This window comes from Urocitellus parryii, chromosome 6 (assembly GCF_045843805.1).
Source record: "Urocitellus parryii isolate mUroPar1 chromosome 6, mUroPar1.hap1, whole genome shotgun sequence".
NCBI classification, from domain to species: domain Eukaryota; kingdom Metazoa; phylum Chordata; class Mammalia; order Rodentia; family Sciuridae; genus Urocitellus; species Urocitellus parryii.
In genome coordinates this window covers 46,951,602-46,973,256 of record NC_135536.1, presented here as the reverse complement: position 1 = coordinate 46,973,256, position 21,655 = coordinate 46,951,602, and the positions used below count along the sequence as shown (strand labels likewise).

The 21,655-nt window shown below is 34.3% G+C and overlaps 1 protein-coding gene across 3 annotated transcripts in view; it reads right to left on the bottom strand.

The window, feature by feature from the left end:
• The window catches only part of Srp54 (signal recognition particle 54), a 36,866-nt gene extending 15,272 nt beyond the window's left edge, over nucleotides 1–21,594 (bottom strand). Inside the window, exons 1-7 of one of the 3 annotated variants that reach the window (XM_026413737.2) lie at nucleotides 21,505–21,594; nucleotides 10,959–11,069; nucleotides 7,720–7,811; nucleotides 6,588–6,672; nucleotides 2,118–2,222; nucleotides 1,053–1,119; nucleotides 914–971 (exon numbers count right to left, since the gene is read on the bottom strand). In XM_026413737.2, coding sequence (XP_026269522.1) covers nucleotides 914–971; nucleotides 1,053–1,119; nucleotides 2,118–2,222; nucleotides 6,588–6,672; nucleotides 7,720–7,811; nucleotides 10,959–11,036 — 485 coding nt within the window. In that variant the 5' untranslated portion in view covers nucleotides 11,037–11,069; nucleotides 21,505–21,594. Of the gene's footprint in view, nucleotides 1–913; nucleotides 972–1,052; nucleotides 1,120–2,117; nucleotides 2,223–6,587; nucleotides 6,673–7,719; nucleotides 7,812–10,958; nucleotides 11,070–15,184; nucleotides 15,274–21,294 lie in introns of those variants that run through there. The other 2 variants (XM_026413728.2, XM_026413745.2) reach the window with 2 other exon arrangements.
• Nucleotides 21,595–21,655: the final 61 nt, after the last annotated feature.

The following is a 21,655-nucleotide window of genomic DNA, read 5'->3' as shown; positions in this document are numbered from 1 at the left end:
CTTTTTTGAGGTATTGGGAGCTGAGCCCAAAGGCATTCTACCACTAAGCTAATGACTTTTTTTATTTTTAATTATGAGACAAAGGGTTCTCCCTAAATTTCTGAGGCTGGCCTTGAATTTGTGATCCTCCTGCCTCAGCCTCCCCAAAAGTACCTAGGATTACAGATGTGTACCTCCACACTCACTTCTAACATTCCTCTTTAGTCTGTTTGAAATTATTCAATGAAAAAAATTAAGAAGTCTCCTAAATAAGTCCTAAATTCAATCTAGACTCCATTTTTTAATCATCCTAACATGTACTAACTACCTAACTGAACACTATATAAAGTGAGAAATAGCAACGATCAGAATCTCTACCTGAGATAATCTGAGATTATAACCATTTTAATGGTTTCTTAGTGAGAAATCATTTCAGGATAACCAAACACAAATGTTTGAAAATGATATGCTAAATATTTTTTATTTTGTTTTAATTGTGGTGCTGGGGATTGAACCTTGGGCCTTATACACCATAAGCAAGTGCTCTACTACTGAGCTTTGATTCCAGTCCTAATTTTTTTTTTTCAGAGTTTTTTTTTTTAATATTTATTTTTTAGTTTTCGGCAGACACCACATCTTTGTATGTATGTGGTGCTGAGGATCGAACCCGGGCCGCACGCATGCCAGGCGAGCGCGCTACCACTTGAGCCACATCCCCAGCCCGAGAGAATGAATTTTAATATTTATTTTTAGTTTTCGGCGGACACAACATCTTTGTTTGTATGTGGTGCTGAGGATCCAACCCGGGCCGCACGCATGCGAGGCGAGTGCGCTACAGCTTGAGCCACATCCCCAGCCCAGTCCTAAATATTTTTAAATGAAAAAGTTAGACAGATGAGGTATGAGTATAAAAAAAAAGAAAATAGTAACCTACCTTCCATAGAATGGAATTCTTGCTTTGGTAGCATTCTGTTTTAGTTGGTCAAAAGCCCCTAAAAAATAAAAGAGTAAATTAATCCTCAAACTTGAAAATAAAGATTACACAAAACAGTTTTTAAATTTTAACCCAGTACCTGCTCTAAATGTGTCTGCACATATCAAACAGGTCTTCCAACCTTTCCTCTGGTAATAATATGCTAACTGGGAAAAGAAGATTTAAAAAATATAATTTCATAAGACATAACAAATTACTATACACAGAATTTCTTCTATTTATATTCATTCATCTAATGATTAAAGTTAAACTGCTTATAATTCTCCTGAATATAATATTATTAAAGATTTTTGAGTACTACAAATTTGCTAAGAACAATTTAAATTCTAATTGTCATATAGTTGCATTCAAAGCATATAAAATGAAAAAGCAGCAATCGGTCTTCATTAAAAATGTTAACTACTGGGCTGGGGCTTTAGCTCAGTGGTAGAGTGCTTGCCAAGCGCGAGTGATCTGGGATCAATCCTCAGCACCCCATAAAAATAAATAAATAAAATAAAGGTATTGTGTCCATCTACAACTAAAAAAATACTTTTAAAAATGTTAACTACTTACCATTTGCAACGGGAAAAAAATATTTACTATTAATGTTAATTTACTTTTTTAAAAAATCCAATAATATTATAATCCTCTAAAAAAATCCTCCTTTTTCCTCCCTAAATATAGCATGGTTGCAGCCTGTGACCAAAAAAAAAAATCTGATAACAACACTTAGGCACCTAATTCTATAAAGTAAGGGATAGTATAATGAATTAAAAGTTAGTATAAGGATATACAAAGTAAAGATCTATATTATATAGGGTGGGACACTGAAAAGGGAGTCTTAAGTCATAGGAGATAAGGTATACACTACCCTTGTTCTCCACTTCAAAAATCATATACTCAAGCCCTTAAAAGACAGAATGCTTCTTTTTTTCCCATCAAAAATTAATGCTGGCATAGTTAAATATATAAATCTAATGCTCTGATAAACAATGGAATTCTTTCTACTTATGTTACAAAAAATCATCGAAAAAACATAATGGATATAGCAACTAACACAAAATTGTAAAGCAGCATTATATAGCTGGGCTTTCACATAAAATTTGATTTATACAAATATATCTTCTATAGGACCTTTTTTTTTAAAGAAAGTGTAATTTACCTTTGAACATGTTGTTGTTTTACCACTCCCTTGCAATCCAACAAACATAATCACATTCTGTTTTCCTTTTGTGGGCGTCCATGCTTTAACTCCAGGGTCTACAAGCTACATACCAAATATAAAATAAAAATAAAATCAAGTTAACATATGCTTACATTCAAAATTCTTCTCCCTAGAACTTGTAAATAATGTAAGGATATTTTCATATAAAAGTCACCATAATACTTCTAATATCACTTTACTACTCCCCTTTACACATAAAGGGTGAAATTTAAGAATATAACATGCATTGGAGGGCTGGGGCTGTAGCTCAGTGGCAGAGTGCTTGTCTAGCATGTGTAAAGCACTGGGTTCCATCCTTAACACCATATAAAAATAAATAAAATAAAGGCATTCTGTCCATCTGTAACTACAAAAAAAATTTCTTTAAAGAATATAACATGTATTATGAAGTCATAATCAAGCTTTTACTACCAAACCAATACAGAGGTAAGAATCTCAAAATGTTTTTTAGAATAAGCTCAAATATGAAGTAAAATATGAGATCACGTTTGACTCAAAGGAGTAAATCACCACTGCAGAAATATAATACAAAAATATGTGTGCAGGTCACGTGTGAATTTTTAAATTTCTTGTAGGGGTGACATTAAAAAGTAAAACTAATTTTTATATTTTTTTAACCTAAATATAATCAAAATTTCATCATTTCAAAATATAATCTATTTAAGGGGATAATTTAAATTTCTTTTCCCATACTGTTTTCAAATCTAGTGTGTATTTTATATATAAAGCTGATCTCAGTTTAGACTAATCACATGACACATTCTCAATAAGGAGAAGCTGACATATTAGAGAGTTCCTGTGTACACCTTGACAAATATTTATATGAAGCAAAATTACAAATAACATGTCAAAGACTTTCTGTCAAATAAGTTCTCCAACGCCAAAGATCTTTTACCAAGTTATTACATACAGAAGGCTAATAAAAAATAATCACCAATGTTATAATGAATCATTGGAAAAGGAAAGGTCATATATGAAAGAAAAGTCCTTAAGCTAACAAGCGTGATGCATTTAAGTTCATTCAAAATAATCCAATTAGGAGTCAGTCGTTTGAAGCTTAAAATACTTATCTCTATATAATGATAAATCCACAGTACTAGTTCATGTCCTAGACCAGAGGTTGGCAAACGAATAAATAAAGTTCTAATGGGACAAAGCTATGTCCTTTATTTACTACTTTTGTGTTTCAAAAGCAGAACTCAATAGTTACAATAGAGACCATGAGGTCCACAATGCCTAAATCTTTAGGAGAAAGTCAGCCAAGCCCATCTTAAACAATATCATCAAAGTTATATAATCCTTCTAAACACAAAAAATAAAAATAAAATAACCCAATCAATAAATGGGCCAAGAACCTGAAGAGACACTTCTCAGAATATGATGTACAATCAGTCAACAAATACATGAAAAACTGTTTACCATCACTAGCAATTAGAAAAATGCAAATTAAAACACTCTTAAGATTTCATCTCCAGTCAGAATGGCAGTTATTATGCATATAATAATTGTTGGCGAAGATGTGGGGTAAAAGGCACACTCATACATTGCTGGTGGGACTGCAAATTGGTGCAGCCAATATGGAAAGCAGCATGGAGATTCCTTGGAAAACTTGGAATGGAACCACCATTCGACCCAGCTATCTCTCTCCTTGCTCTATAACTCAAAGGACTTAAAAACAGCACAATACAAGGCTATATAATCCTTATTATACCTTTATTTCAAAAAGAGAGAAAAAAAAAAAACATATGTTATTCCTTTCCCAGGCATCAACCTGGCCTTGCACAAATTTCTAAAAAGGGCAGAATCTATCTTAAAACATAAATCTAGGCTGGGGTTGTGGCTCACTGGTAGAGTGCTCACCTAGCATATGTGAGGCACTGGGTTCAATCCTCAGCACCACATAAAAATAAACAAAATAAAAATATTGTGTCAATCTACAACTAAAAAAAAAAAACATAAATCCTTTCCAGTTCCACCTAGATCCTTTCAGTATGGTGATGCTGAATGATTCTCTATACCTCTGCCAAAAGGTATAGAGAATCATTCAGCTCTCTATGGACTCCTTATTTGGAACATATATTTTTACTGAATAATTATAAATCTACACTTCTCTTCCTCCCACCTTTTAGAACAAAAGCCTTCAACTTTTCCGTCTGAGAACTCCTTTATAATCACAGCAGTTTGTAAGGGTTAGATGCAATCTGGAATCTGAAATCATGTAAACTTTCATACTGTTACATTAAAATCTATTATTTTATCTTGCACTTTGCTTAGGTCTTATACTAGTACATGATTTGTAGCATTGTTCATTGAAATACTGGTTCCCTGAGCTACATAAATCTTTCATTATTGACACATTTCACTGTATAATGTCAAAAACTTCATTAATGTCAATACTGGTTTTCTCAGAAGAGTAAGTACTATCAAACTCAGGGTAAAGATACAAGTTCCTAGTTTATGTATGAAAGCTCAAATTTCATCACTAGCCATATTTTGAGTTACTACACTTTGGAAAAAATGTATGCCAAATACCTATGTGTGAATAACTATATATGTCTACTATTCATTTATGTAAAAACATGCTTTCATAAAGAGAATAATGAAATTTCAGTTATGCGACAGCAGGACTTTATGCATACTTTCCATTTCATCACACAAAATCTTAAAAAATATATCTACAGGGCTGGTAGAGTGCTTGCCTAGCATGTGTGAGGCACTGAGTTCATCTCAACAACACATTAAAAAATAAAGACATTGTGTCCATCTACAACTAAAAATATTTTTAAAAATACATTTACAGTCAAGGATCAATATTTAATACAATTAATAATTTCTACTATTTCAGCAAGGATATTCTTAAATGAAAAAGCACTTTCTTTTTTTTACTCCAAGTATTTGGTAATAAAGAGTACAATGACTAATAGTACAGTTTGGTGTTACTTCCTTAACGCAAAGAGATTGTAAATTTTGCTTCAACTGTAAATTAATATGAAGTAAACAAATTCTTTAACTCTTTTAATCCTGACTTTCTTTCTCTCTTTTAATTAATTAAGCAGGTGGATCAAACTGAATGACACAGCCATCTGAGATAACAGGACTTTTCCAAAATACCTATCAGCATTGGTACCAAAAGAGTAAATGAAAATACTCATATATATTGAAGAATAAAACAGTAAACCACTAGCAGACATCTACTGCTCTAAGGAAAAAAAAAAAAACTATTTTACAGTTCCTTTTTTACCCATTAATCGACATACATTTTTTTTTTTTTTAGAAATGAACTCTATTTTTTTTTTGAGAGAGAGAAATTTTTAATATTTATTTTTTAGTTTTCGGCAGACACAACATCTTTGTTTGTATGTGGTGTTGAGGATCGAATCCGGGCCGCACGCATGCCAGGCGAGCAGGCTACCGCTTGAGCCATATCCCCAGCCCGACACACATTTTTTCAAAGCTCTAAAATTCTCACCATAATTTGTGTAACAGCAGCAGCAATAACAGCTCTAAAGCAAGCTATAGTTATATTTACTATATAACTATAGTTATATTTACTACTTGAAAAAAATTTTTTTCACTAATTCAAAATTGCTCATAATCTAACTAAGAGCTGAGAAACTTATCTTTTCAAAGGGAATTATTTTCATAAAGAACAGTATAAAAAAGTATACTTTCTGGTATGACTTTCGTACACAAGAGTAGGACCATCCTAGACAATACTTGATATTAAAAGAGACTTAGGCTCTTCTATCAATTAGTCTGAAGTGAAGTGTTACTCTTTGCAACTCAACTTTGGCTTCCCTCCTGAACCAAACCCCAGTATTGGGGATTACATCCAGGGGCACCCTACCACTGTGCTACATCTCTAGCAATTTTTCATTTTTCAACAGAGTTTCACTAAGTTGCCAAGGCTGACCTCAAACTTGCAATTCTGCCTCAGCTACCCAAGCAGCTAAGACCACAATACTAGCTTTTTAAAATATATACTCAAAATTCTGTACTTAGTAAAGTCTAAAATAAAAATAGACCACCTTAGAAAAGTTAGTAATTTTTCAGTTAATTTTTTTGTGTGTGTGTGTGTGTGTGTGTGTGTGTGTGTGTGTGTGGTACCAGGGATTGAACCACGGGCACCTAACCCCTGAACCACATCCCCAGCTTGTTTTATATTTTATTTAGAGACAGGGTCTTGCTTAGAGCCTTGCTAACTTGCTGAGGTTGGCTTTGAACTCAAAATCCTCCTGCCTCAGCCTCCTGAGCCACTGAGATTAGAGGTATGCCCCACCACACCCAGCCAGTTAATATTTTAACATAGATGATTCCATAAAATTTTAATAGAAAGAATTCTGAAATAGTATTCATTTATAGTGCTAGCATGCTTTTACCCACTGAGTAGTCTTGACAGAATTTTACCTTCACGAGTTCTTTAAAGACAGCATGTTGAATCATTTTCCTTTTGTTAAGACCAGATGCCATTTCTTCAAGATCAATAGCAGACCTTCATGATGATGGTGTTTGGGACAGCAAAGAGAAAAGTCAGATAAGGAATTCTAAAAAAATCATCTATCTCACAGAATTTAAGAATATTCAATCATTCATTTTAATAATTTTCTAACTAAAATGCATTTAATTACTATAGACTACACCATCAAGAACTATATCATAAAGTATTAGATGCAAGGCTTTCAGTTAAAAGTATAAATATTAATTTGCTCTCAAAGGACTACAAAATACCACTTATTTATCTTGCAGCTTATGATTTTATACATCCTTATAAGAGAAAACATGACTAACAACTTCCTCTAATGCTGAATGCTTAAATACTAGGAATTCTAAGTTTACTCCCAGGCTGGACAAAGCAGAAAAAAGAGATGTGCTAAGCATGATAAGGGCTAGAATTCAAGCAGTTAATGTAGGTGCCTAAATTGTTCCATGGGTCCTGCCCAGTCCATGCCTCCTCCAATGAACAAAATAACCAAACCACACACATTACTCCTTCAATCAAATAGGAACAGAGATACCATAAAGGAGAACCAAAGAGAATAATATTCATCAATAATGAATAAGCTTGGTTAATGTCATCTTAACCCTGAAGAATATAAAATCGCACTACTTTTCTATAAAGAATCTGAATTGTTCAAAGGCTTTTATATTAAAATATCTTATATATCCAAATAAATATGAATACATCCAAGTAAAGGAATAACAAAATTAAGAAGACTATAATTAAAATGAAAGTTACACATGGCTTTTTCTTTTTTTTATTTTGTTTTTGTTGTGCTGGGGATTGAACCCAGGGCCTTATGCATGCAAAGCAAGCACTCTACCAACAGAGCTATATCCCAGTCTATGCTTTGTTCTTTGAACCATCATTATGAAAACATACATCCATGCAGTTTTCTAACAAATAAGCTCTATACTATTCCAGTGCCATTTAGCAGACATGTTTCATAATAAAGCTAAAAAACCAACCTTTCCAATTGCTCCCCATCCCAGTAAACTATACTTAGTTTTATCTGTTTTATACCTAACCAATTCAACTTACTTAACATTTTCTCTTAGTTGCTTCACTAGTTTAATATTAACATCCGCTTCTAATAATGCTGTACATACTTCTTTTAGCATAGCATTTAATACCTGAAAATAAATAAATAAAATGTTAAAGCACTCAGTGTACGATTTCAATTACATAAAAACAATAGTTAATCAGTTATCCTATGTCACTATAGCCAAATAACACCACACTATTAGAGGAAAGATTTTTTTTTTGTGGTGGGGGAAATACTGGGGTTTAAACCCAGGGCATTTTACCATTGAACTACATCCTAGGCCTTTTAATTTTTTAATTTTGAGACAGAGTCTTATTAAGTTGTTTAGGCTGTACTTCAATTTATGATCTTCATTACAAACATGTGCCACCAGCAAGAGAAAGTTTTTCAGTTAGTTTTGGAGAGAAAATACTATTGAATGTCCAATCCTTTTGTCAAAATAAGATAACCCCATTTAGTTCTACATACCAAATATTTAATCACCATGATTTTATCCTATATTGAAGTCATGAACAATATAAACAATATTCAAGCTAAAGGAAGTTTCTATACAACAGATGTTGCCATTTATGTGTTTTTGTGTGTGTGTGTGTCACTGAAGAGCTCTGATAATGATAAATAGTGGCATATATTCACAAAATTTGCTTTTCTTAAATGGACTACCATAGAGGAAAATGTGATAGAAGAAAATTACCCAGTCTAACTATTTCCATTCAGATAAGAGGAATAAAATTGCAAAGGAAATTATCCTCCAATTCACTATCACCATACATCTACAGAATTATGAGGCACTGTGTTTAAGAGATCATAAACTATAACATCTTAAAATGAAGTTCAGCCATACACACACACACACACTCTCTCTCTCTCTCTCTCTCTCTCTCTCTCTCTTATAAAACAGAATATAAGCTCCACAAGCAAAGAAATTTTAATCTTATTTACACACTATTTTATCCTTGGTACCAGCAAACCTGTCTGAAAAAATGAGGGCCTTAAATACTTCCTGAATGAATTCTCTCCTTCCCTTCACTTAATTTGCCCTATAGAGGGTTATCAAGTTTTTCTTTTCTTCATTAAAGGGGTCTGATAAAACTGGACTTGATTTTTCATTAGGGGGATTTTTCCCTATAAACCTGCTAGCAAAATAATACAGGAACAGAAAAGGTGCTAATTCAAGAAATAGATGCTGTTCTATTTCTAACAAGCAATTCTCAGGTTTCCTTTTTCTTACTATTAATAAAAAGAGAATAAAGGCTACAATATTTTCAACAGGGAAAACTGTTTGGAAAGCTTTTGTTTTATTTATTCTGGATTATAAGACTAAATAATGGTTTAAGTTATGATTTATTTAATACAAATTATTAGAAAATCCTATATGAGGAATTGGAGGGGCAGGCAAGCAGGATTCTACTCTAGTTTGTCCAATAAACAAACATGTGAAACCTACTTTCTGTTTCAAAACCAACTTTCTGTTTCTATTAAATGAGAGGCTGGACTATGTGATCTCTAAGATAGTCTCAAAATTATTTACTTCCATTAGTTTGCTAAAGTGTTGATAAAAAAAATAAAAATATAAAGACACTTTCTTAAGTATTAGGGATCAAACCCAGGGGCACTTTACCATTGACCTATATCTCCACGTCTTTTTATTTTTTCTTAATTTTGAAAAAGGGTCTTACTAAGTTGTTGAGGCTGGCCTCAAACTTGGCAATCCTCTTGCCTCAGCCTCCTGAGTCACTGGAATTACAGGCTTGCACCCCTGAACCTGGTTAGAAAGTTTTTTTGGTTTTTCTGGTATTCAGGATTGAACCCAGGGGCACTTAACCACTAAACCATATCACCAGAGCTTTTAAAATTTTATGTAGAGACAGGTTCTTGCTGAGTTGCTAAATTGCTAAGGATAGCTTTGAACTCACACTCCTTTGCCTTAGCCAGCCTCCCAAGCCACTGGGATTATAGGCCGTGCGCCATCGCACCTGGCTTAGAAAGTACTTTTAATCTATTAGCTCATATAGTCTTTAAAATTATTTTGTAAAGTAAATGCTATTTTCCCATTTTATATATTAAGGAATATGAAAGTTGATGTACCCAAATTCACATTGCACAGCTACTAAAAATGGCTGAAGTGGGACTCTAATCAAGGTTTTCTAACATGAAATTCAGTACTGTTTCCATTATTACTACATAATAATAAGTATACTTGTAGACTATAATCATCTCTTTTCAATTAATAAGCCATAAAGATAAGTAGGATAAAAAGAAAAAGAAGAAATATAGTATCTTAAAACATTAAAACCAGGAAGAAAGGTATTTCAGACATGCTATATAAGGAGTTATAAAATCTCTAAAAAAGTGAATAAGGATTTCAGAGAAAATAAAGAAACCAAGAAAAAAATGCTAGCCTTTTATAAGAAAAAAGTTAATTAAAAGTCACTGAGAAAAATCAGAAAAGCACATACATAGCAAAGAAGAAAGAAGCAGAATAGCCAGGCCCAGTGGTGGTGGACACCTGTAATCCCATCTGCTTGGGAGGCTGAAGAAGGAGAATCAAGAGTTCAAAGCCAGCCTCAGCAACAGCAAGGTGCTAAGCAACTCAGTGAGACCCTGTCACTAAATAAAATTCAAAATAGGCCTGAGGATGTCGCTCAATGGTTGAGTGCTCCTGAGTTCAATCCCAGGTGGGAAGAAAGAAGAAGGAAGAAAGAAGCAGAGTTTTAGGTTTACATCAAGATGGAAAGCAAAAGTACATTTCCAGATTTAAGTCAATTTCAAAAGATGTTCTTTTTTATATGTAAGTTAAGGTCATTTTTGTTTAAGTTCTGTATAGAAAGATGAAACAACAGTAGGACAGTTGATTTCTTGATGAAAAATACTATTTACTATTATCAAGCTATAGGGGTTTTTTTTTGTTATTTTTTGTTTGTTTCTGTTTTTTTATAATATTGGTGATTGAACCAAGGGCATTTTACCACTGAGCTACATGCCCAGTTTATTTATTTATTTAGAGGCAGGGTTCTCACTAAGTTGCACAGGCTGGTTTCAAACTTGTGATTCTCCTCATTCAACCTCCCAAAACACTAGGACTCAAATCACTACACTAGGTTTGGCTATAAATTTTTATCTACAAGCATTGAATCTACATCAAAATAAATATAAACACAGATTATAATAATCCAGTTCTCCAATGCTAGTGAAGATGCACAATCATATATATTTCACATAATGTTTTACATACCTCTTCATTGATAATGGTGGCATTGCTCAATGAGCGTAATGCTGATGTTATTTTTCTTCCAAGGTCTGCTAGAACCATCTTGAAGACTTTAAGATGTGCTTATGAGGAACTCTAAAAATAAAAATATATGAAATAAAAAGAAGCAATTTTATTTCTCCATGACTGACAACTTCTAAAGAAAAATATTATTTCTTAAATATTAAAGTTCAAATTAAAATATTGAAATGTTTAATTACTGTAATTTCAGTTTCTATAGCTTCAACCTACACCTTTAATACACTTATGTTCAAAAAATCAAAATGTCACTTTGTTAGGATGCCTTATGTTTAAATATCTAATTAGAATCTTAGATATGAATCAGCAAATTTAACATGTCAATCTGAGGAAGTAATGACATGATCACAAATTAAATACATACTTGTGAATATGAACAACTAAATGTACATATACATTTTTAAATTAAAAGAGCAAGAAAAAGAAGTGAAATCTCCAGATTTCACTTTTTCACAATTTCCCAAATTATAAGACTTTGAACTACTTTGATTCTTGTTCCTAAGCCAAAAGAATTAAATTATCATTTAATTTTTCTAGCACAAAGTAAAGCAACTGTTGAGCCATTAACTATGTGATAGGCAATGTACTAAAGGATTCCACGTAAATTATATTATTTCATTTCATTCTTCCAATCCCAAGGAAAAAGATATATTATTATCCCTCTTCCCATTTTAAAGCTGTTCCTTATTCCCCCACTCTAAAATAACCTCAAACATCCTTTCCAGTTGTAAAACATCATCATCTTATAAAGTATACAGATATATCTACTACATGTTAAGAATGTAAGAACTTACAGATGGTAAAAGGGCAAATATGAATTGTACTTCCTGCCTTCAAGATGCTAGATGGTAAGACAAGGCACATAAATGAAGAACAAAATAAATACTAAGAGAGAATTTCTCCTCACTACAAATTAGGATATCAGCTTTTTCCTGAGTTCAAAATGAAACATTGGCCCTTCTAGATCTCAATCCTGCTAGCGTTTGGACTAGAAATACATATTTGGCCCTCCTAGGTCTCCAGCTTGCAAACTCAGCTTGCAGATCTTGGGACTTCTCAGCTTCCAAAATTGCCTGAGCCAATTCTCTATAACATCTATTATCACCACCACTCCACCTCACCCCCGCCTCCCACCCACACACACAGCACCTCTTGGTTCGGTTTCTCTAGAGAACCCTGGCAAATTACAGTGAAGTAATGGCTTGAAACTAGCAACAGAGACTAAGGTGAACTGTGAATGATCAACTCTATAAAAATCCAAAAGAAGAAAAAACATTTTAGTCTAAGGGTTTATTGGAATTTGGTACTAAAATACAGGTAGATTTGGATAAACAGAGAGGGGGACAAAAGGGAATTTGAGAAGCATGGAATGGCATAACCAGAAATGAAGACCTGGGAGTCTGGAACATATTTGCATTCTACTTAAAGATTATTGAGCTTTATTTGGGGGACAGTAAAAATATTCTGTTCAGGACAGAAGGCTACATAGGAAATTAAGGTTGTAAAACAAGGATGTGAAACAAGATGTCAATTGTCCAATATAAGCAATATTAATAAAAACATTAAGTGTTCAAAACAATTGTTTTGGTAAACCTTGGAAGATAATCTAGTCTAATTTAGTGAACTAAGATTATTCACACTTGATGTCATCAACAGAGGGCATAGCAGATTAAAATTGGAATAAAATAGCTGACTCATTCACCACAGAGAGTAGATAGGTGAGGCAAGTCAAGAGACAGGAAGGGAAAATGCACTCTAGAGCCTAACATAGCAAAGAGATATCCCAGACTGAGCTCTGAATTATACATTACACTTCCACTCAAAACTTAAGTAATTTAGAAATTAAAAACAATTCCCATCAACACTTCATGAAATTGAAAAAAAATATGCTTACCCCATTTTACAATTAAGTGGTTATTTAAACTGAACTCTACTTCATGGGAAAATCCAGCATTTATTTCTTATACCATATTCATTAATCTATGTAATTATCAATTCTTAAGTAAATATTCTTAATGGAAGAAATAAGATCAGATGTTTCAATTCATCTCCTTTACCACTGTTACCAGGAGTAATATAATCCTATTGATGACACCACAATTAACTTTTTTAGAGATCATGTCATAAAAGATCACCATTTAAAAAAGCTAACTGCCCATATTATTACTTTTTTCTTTTTCCTTTTTTTTTTTTAAAACTGGAGATTGAACCTAGGGGGTGCTTCACCACAAAGCTATATCCCCAACTGCTTCCCCCACCCTTTTTGGAAGCAGGGTCTTGCTAAATTGCAGAAGCTGGCCTGGAACTTGCAAATCTCCAGCCTCAGCCTCCCAAGTAGCTGGGATTAAAGACATGAGCCACTGAACCTGGCTAACTATCCATATTAAATGTCTCTTTCAAACTGAAAAATTTCTTTGTGACATTTAGCAGAATATTTTAAAATACTTCTCATTATAAAAACCTGCACACTTCAACAGAAGAATAAGAATACCTAATAATATCTCTCACCCAGTGTTTTCTCCACAACTTTTTCTAAAGATTTGTTTCTGAAAACTCTAGTGTCTAAACTTTAATTCTGCTTAAAATTTCAATAATTTCCCATTGCATACAAAGGTAAAGTCCTCAAAATGAACTGTAAGGCATCCTCAAATATGTACATACACACCTTTCACTTTAATCATACCACTTTGCTGTGGCTGCTATTTTCACCTCAGTGTTGTAGTACTAGCTGGCAGGCTCTTTCTGATCTAATCATTTATTTAAACTGTAACTCCTCCTCCCTTTATTTTTCCTATTATCAACTTATATATGATTTATTTATATCACGTGTGGTCTATAGTCCCCCTACTGAAATGTAAGCTGCACAAGGTTGGAATTTTTGACTCTTTTGCTGTCTCCTGTGATCTCACTGCTTTACCTATCCTCAATCCTTAATGACAATGAACTTTATGAATGAATGAAATATTTAATGCAATTGGGAAAAAACAAGACCAGGGACCAAAGTTATGAAAAGCATTACAAATAACTATTTTAAATTCTTTTTTATATGGTTCTGAGGATCAAACCCAATGTGTCTCACACATGCTAGGTGAGCACTCTACCATTGAGCCACAACCCCAGCCTTACAAATAACTCTTAAAAACCATTAAAATACACTAATACAGATAACAAGTCAAAAGACATTCAATGATCTAAGTAACTGACATTGTACATTTAATAGTCATTTGTCATTATTTATTATAACTTTTCAAAATTTCCCTCCATGCATTTCCAATAAGATACTTAAAAATTAACTATTACTTGTTCTAAAATGCACACTAAAAGCAAAATACTTTTTTGTTGTTGTTAATATCTAAAACTAAATAGTTGGAGCAATTTACAACACAAAAACTCATTCAAAATTCTCTTGGCTAACTAAAAAAAATTTATAGATGTTACCTAGAATTTCACACAAAAAGTGGATTTAAATTGGGGATTTTAGAATAGCAAGTAATTACTATATAGTACTTCCTAGGATTTAACACCTATTATCTCATTCCACCCTCTTAACAATTTTGAAATAAGCAGTTTAAGAAACAGAACAGTCATCTCCCTACCAAAAAATCCAATATGATTCTCTATAGCCTTTAGTTACACAGCCTAAAGTTCTAGAATATAAATAATGCTTTAACCAATAGGGTCAAATACCCTGGTGGCAAATTCAAGGGACAAATTTTGCAGCTATGTTATAAAAGAAAAAAAAAATCATATTTTGAATTTTTTTTTTCTTTTTTGGGCAGAGTACTGGGGATTGAACCCAGGGTGCTTTTCCATAGAGATGCATCCCCACCCCTTTTTATTTTGAGACAAGGTCTCACTAAGTTACTTAGGACCTCACTTAAGTTGCTAATGCTGGCCTCAAACCTGTGATCCTCCTGCCTCGGCCTCTTGAGTCGTTTGGGATAGGCAAGCACCACTGCACCTGGCTATGTTCCTCTTCATGGAAGAGTAACTGCCATGTCCAGAAAGAGCTGAAAAGTACCACTATGATCGGTAACGTACAAGTACTGATCTTGGCCCAAGTCACAGATTCTTCTAATAGGAGGCTGACTAGGAGTGAGTCAATGACAGAAACAGGCTCAAGTCTGGGATTCCCTAAGTAAGGCAATCTCACGGCCAAGTATCCTACTTACCTGCTCAATGTGAAGTACTGGAAAGAGCATGGGCTTTGGAGTCTGACAGACTTGGTTTCAAATCCCAGCTCTGTTACATAATGGCTGTGTGACTTTGGGCAAGTTACTTAATCTCTCTGAGCCTCACTTTCCTCACCTGCAAATGGAGATAATACCATTATCAAGGTAGTTTACCCTGCACAGCTGTTGTGAGGACTAAATGAGATAGTATGTATAAAACTGTCTGAGGGTGCCTAGAATATTAACTATTTACTTCTATTCTTTCTTGAATGATATCAAGTAGCTCTCCCTGTATCATCCAAAGTGTAAGCTAGAAATTTTTGAAATGCCTACTAAAGTGCCTGTCCCATTATGGAGGAACCACTGGAGTCTTTTATATTTAGTAAAAGATTTTAGCGCCAATTTTACATTTAGTACCTAGTTGTCACTCAATAAGAGTCACAGTGTCAAAAAAGCCACCTTTCTCTACATAAGCAATTATAAATATATCTTGCCAGAACCTTGCCGGATCTGAGACCATACAGACACAAATGTTTAGAAATTTCAAATCCTATCACAATAAAACCCTTAAGTTCTTCTAATCCCTTGAGAAAAACTAACTTTTAAAATCAGTAAGACTCAGGAATTAAATATATAAATTATTTTCATAAACATTCTTCTACACAGTATATTTCTCTAAACTATTCAAAAGCTTATACCCAATATTTGTTTACCTCACTATAAAAATAAAGGTATTTTTTAAAAAATTATATGTATTCAGAGTCTAGAACCACAGAAAAGAAAATTTAGTGAAAAATGTAGCTGTAGGTAATTTTTATGTTTTTATTAGTGCATTGTTGCTAATATTGGGTTTGTTTTGACATAATCATACATCATGGAATATAATTTGCCCATTTCAGTCCTTAGTACCTCTCCCTTCCTTCCTTCCCCCTGCTTCCCCTTCTTCTCTCCAGTGGCTCTCCCCCCATCTATTTATTGATTTTACATATTAGTGTAAACATGAAGGTGGAAGTCACTGTAGTACATTCACACATGCCCACAGCACCTATCAGAATTTTACCTGATAAAAGTTAAATCTACTTATTCCTCCAAGGAAATAATTCACCTTTATGTTTTATAAATATAAGAGGATTCATGTTCATTGTAAAAATTCAAGTATTAACAGCAATATAAGATAGAAAATTTAATTCCCCTAATCCTATCCACTCCCATCCCTGGTAACAACAAATAATAATATGCTGTATATCCCTACAGATTTTATTTTCTAGGCACATAATTTATGTAAGTTTTCACAAAATTATGGTTTGGGGAGAAGCAGAGAAGGAAGCAGAAATGAGAGAAGTTATTTTTCTAAAATATGCTTGATAGTGCTAAAATATGCTTTAATGAAAAAAGCACACTACAAAATATATACAGGAAGTATATATATATATATATATATGACAGTTCATTTTGTGAAAAACAGGACCACAAAAAATAAACTCAAAAAAATATCTAAAACAGAACACTACCCTTATCAAGGAATCATAAATCAAAATTATAAGATATCATTTTATACTTACTAGGATAGCTATATCTTTTTTTTTTTTTTCCTGTGGCAGGGGTACTGAGGATTGAACTCAGGGACACTCAACCACTGAGCTATATCTCCAGCCCTATTTTGTATTTTATTTAGAAACAGGGTCTCACTGAGTTGCTAAGCACCTCAATGATGCTGAGACTGGCTTTGAATTCGCAATTCTCTTGTCTCAGCCTCCCCAGCCGCTGGGATTACAGGCGTGCGCCACAGCCGCCCAGCTAGGACAGCTATAATCAACAAAAACAAAACATATGTAGGCACGGATGTAGAAAAATCAGAACCTCCATACACTGCTCGTGGCAAAGTGGTACAGTCTTTTAGGAAACACTTGGCAATTCCTCAAAATGTTAAACACAGCACTCCTATATCCATATCCAAGAGAAAGGAATACACATCCAAATAAAAACGTTTTCGTGAATGGTCTTAGCAGCATTATTCATAATAGTCAAAAAGTGGAAACAGTTGGTCGCAGTGGTGCACACCTTTATTCACTACTCAGGAGGCTGAGACAATAGGATTGCAAGTTCCAGGCTAACCTCAATGACTTAGCAAGACCTTGTTTCAAAATAGGATCCAAAGAATGGAATATCAATAGGCAATAAAAAGAAATGCAGTATTGCATACATACAACATGTATGAATCTTGAAAATGTGCTAACAGAAAGAAGTCAGTCACGAAAAACTATATTTCATTTATACAAAATAATCAGGGGCTGGGGTTGTATCTCAATGGCAGAGTGCTTACCTAGCATGTATGTATGAGGCACTGAGTTCTATCCTCAGCACCACATAAAAATAAATAAAATAAGGTATTGTGTCCAACTACAACTAATAAATAAATAGATAAATAAATATTTTAAAATAAATAAATAAATAATGGAATATGTCCATCTACAACTAAAAATATATTTTTAAAATGTTCAGAATAGGCAAATCTATAGAAACAAAGAGTAGATAAATAGTTGCTTAGAGTTCAGGAAATGAAATAAAATGGAGAGTACTGTTAATGCATGTGGGGTTTCTTCATGGGGTGACGAAATGTAAAATTCGTTATATAATGCTTGCACAACTGTAAATACACTAAAATTTTCAAAATGTATACTTTAGGTGAACTGTACAATATAAGCACTTTGTTTTAATAAAACATATATATCATTTGTCATCTCTGGAATACTTAACATTTACTGCCAATTACAAGTGCCCGGATGTCATTCAACAAGTAACTTAAAATTTTTTATCATCTTATCTATTTGTATAATATCCAATTTTTTACTAAGGATTAAGATATATATTTTTTTTAAGATGGGGTCTCAGTATGATGCCCAGACTGGCTTTAATCTCCTAGGCTCAGGCAATCTTCCTGCCTTGGCCTCCTGAGTAGCTGGAACTACACTTGCATACCACCACAATGCACACCACCACACTAAGACCTTTTTTTTTTTTTTCCTTTTGTAATTGGAGATAGACTGTAGGCCTTTAAATTTATTTATTTATTTTTATATGGTGCTAAGTATCAAACCCAGTGCCTCACACATACTAGGCAAGCGCTCTACCACTGAGCTACAGCTCCAGCCCAAGATTATTATTTTTTAAGTCAAGAGGAAAGTTATTTTCCAAAGTGCTCCATATGAAAACTTTGAACAGTATTGTCAAAAGGCTACGGGTTGTCACTGGTATTCATTTATTCATTAAACACCTACTGTATGCTGCAGAAATTGTCCCAGAATGAGAAAAGTTCTAACTTCAAATCAATAAATCAACATCAGTTTAAAACAAAGAAGACTTCCTTGGCAATTTCAGAAGTTGACAACTCCCTTATCAACTACCACAAATTCCCCTCCCCTAATTTTGCACCAAAGGTTATATTCAATCATGGCAGGAAATATCAAAAAATTCTCTTTAATTAAAATAATTGGTTTTCAAATTTTAAAACTTATTTTAATATTAAAAATAACACTACACAACTCTTCATAATTGAAGGACAGAAAAAAGTATATAAAAGTTCAATTAGTAAAAAAAAGGGTAATAAAAGAGAAGGTAATTGAAAGAGGAGGAGGTATAAGAGGCATATGCTCAAGCAATGGTCTATAAGTATATTTACATTTAAACAAAGGCTAAAAAGTAAATGCTCAGCGAGAATCCTTAGGGATGGGATGGTAACTAAGAAAGAGATCTTTGGAGAAACAGCCTTACCTAAATTCTTGATTAGGAAAGCAAAACAAGGCATTTATATTTTGAAAAACTAATTTACTGTCTACCCTGAAATGCCAGTGTTACCAATCACTGCATTAAGAAACACTCCTCAAAGGAAATATGGGAATGGATTTTTTTTCAATCACTTAAAAATATCTTTAGCCTAGTGGTATTTGTCCCAGCCACTGAGGAGGATGAGGCAGAGGATAAATTAAGCCCAGGAATTCAAGGCTAACCTGAGCAATATAACAAGACCCTGTCTCAAAATAATAATAATAATAATAATATAAAAACATATCTTTAGAAACAATGTAACAAATATATCTGAGGAAGAAAAACTCAAGAATTGGAAGACTACAAACACTAGCCATACTCCAGAAACCTAGTAAAACTTGTGAGTATAAGCCAGGGGAAAATAAGGCAAATTGCGAGAAGGTGCTAGAATCAAGAACTAACCCATGAAGCTGAATCTACAGAAACTCATGACCAAATGCCAGTAGAAGGTGAAGGAGAAAAGATGGCTAGTGATGCCGTTAACCAAAAAATGGAAAGCAAAAGGAGAAGCTGGTTTGAAAGTTAAAAAGAACACTCATTAGAGAAAAGGAGCAAAAGCCTTAAGGGTTATTTGTAATGATCTACTATTTAATTTGATAGTCACTTAAGTTTGATATTCATTCATTAAGCATTCATTTTATTACCTTTTTAGAATTTTTTTTTAGTTATACATGGACACAAAATCTTTGTTTTTTTTTTATTTTTATGTGGTGCTGAAGATTGAACCCAGTGCCTCACATGTACTAGACAAGCACTCTGCCACTGAGCCACAACCACAGTCCTTATTACCCTTGTTTTGTTATTTTGAGACAGCATCACTACTTGCTCAGGCTCCTCTCCAACTCAGACCACCTGCCTCAGCCTATAAAAGTAGTTGGGAATATAGGTGCAGCACATGCCACCCCATCCAGCTTACCCTTTTTTTGTGCTATCAGGGCACTTTACCACTGAGCTACATCCCAGCCCCTTTGATTTTTTTTTTTTTTTTTTTGAAACAGAGTGTCCCTAAGTTGCTGAGGCTGGTCTTGAACTTGTGATCCTTCTGCCTCAACCTCCCAAGTAGCTGGGATTGCAGGTATGTGCCACTGCATCTGTTCAGCTTATCCTTTTCTAAACTGAACATTCATATAACAAAACTTAATTAACAAGGGTAAAAAACTCAAAAACTCTGAGAATCACTTCTTTTGTAGACTTTTTATAATACACATCATGGTGAAAAAAGGAAAAAAGGAAGACAGACTCAACAGGTTTTTGACCTATTGAGACTGCAGAAAGTACAGAATTTTCATGAGATGGAAGCTAAAGGAAAGGTTTGGAAATGATTGCATAATGATGATGTCACAGAAGTCATAGATGAAGATGAGAACTCTCAAGGTAAGACTGTGGAAGACCATGGCTTATAGCATTTATAGCAACTAAAAAGAGAGTTGTGCTCTGGCTTTTTATCTAGTGTCCTCCAGTAGAAATTTAGTAAAGCGTGCTGGGACCCTTTAAGCTGGCTTCAGATTTACCTGGGCCAATAAGATGTTTACTCTAAGAGTTAACTAAGAGTAAAAAAAACCAAAGGGATAGAAGCGTTTACTAATTCCTTTCCCCTCTCCCAAAGGCACATCAAACTCAAGTGTCTCACACGTGCTAGGCAAGTGCTCTACCTTGAGCTACAACCCCAACCCTCTTTATTCATCTTGATATAATGTACACTTAAATGCCTCTCTTTTCCTGTACTATTAGCTTCTCAATAGCAGGGTTTGTGTAATTCATTTCTGTATCCCTAAATTTAAGAACAAGTAAATATTCCGTCGAACTAAGCATATGAAAGAATCAAGTAAATATGGCATCAAGAAAACTAATAGAGGAGTTTCAAAAAAATGGATGGTCAATAGTGTCAAATGGCACAGTATCTTATGTCTACTACATGCAGGACAAAGTGTTAAGCGCTACAAATACAAAGGAAAATAAAATCCGGTACACATCCAAAGGTTTTGGGGGAAGTAACCACATCTAAATTCTTGCTCAAGAAAGCAAACACTAAAGTCAAACCTACAAATACCTTCATCTTATTGGCCCAGGTAAATCTGAAGCCAACTTAAAGGGTCCAAGCACGTTTTACTAAATTTCTACTGGAGGACAGTAGATAAAAAGCCAGAACACATCAGCCTCCGTGACACGACAGCTAGTGGCGAGAGAAGGTCACTCCCTCCGAAGTCTCTCGACCACTCACCAGGGTTGGAGATAGCCCTACCTGTCCCTCTGTAGTCTGCAGAAGGGTAAAAGCACACACTTACCGCAAAAAGCACTGCTAACGCCGTGGCCCTAAGGGCCGGGGAGTCCTCCTCGAAGCCCCAGGCCGCGAATGGCAACCCAGGAAAGGTGGGAGCAGACAGAAAGATAAGATCCCACAACCCAACTCCCCGAACTGCATAAACTAGGGTCCAAGAGCCCAACACCGCGACGCCAACTCCCACCAGCTGGAAGACCGACGACTGCCACCGAACCTTCCGCCCAATGAGGAGACGTCATCACTCGGCGTAGTCCAGCCTTTCTGGAAGAGGAAACACTTCCGTTTCCGGGGCACAGTGCCGCTTTTCTTCGGTTCATCTCTCACAAAAGATTCCGAGAGATATTACTTTGTTTCGATTGGCTTTG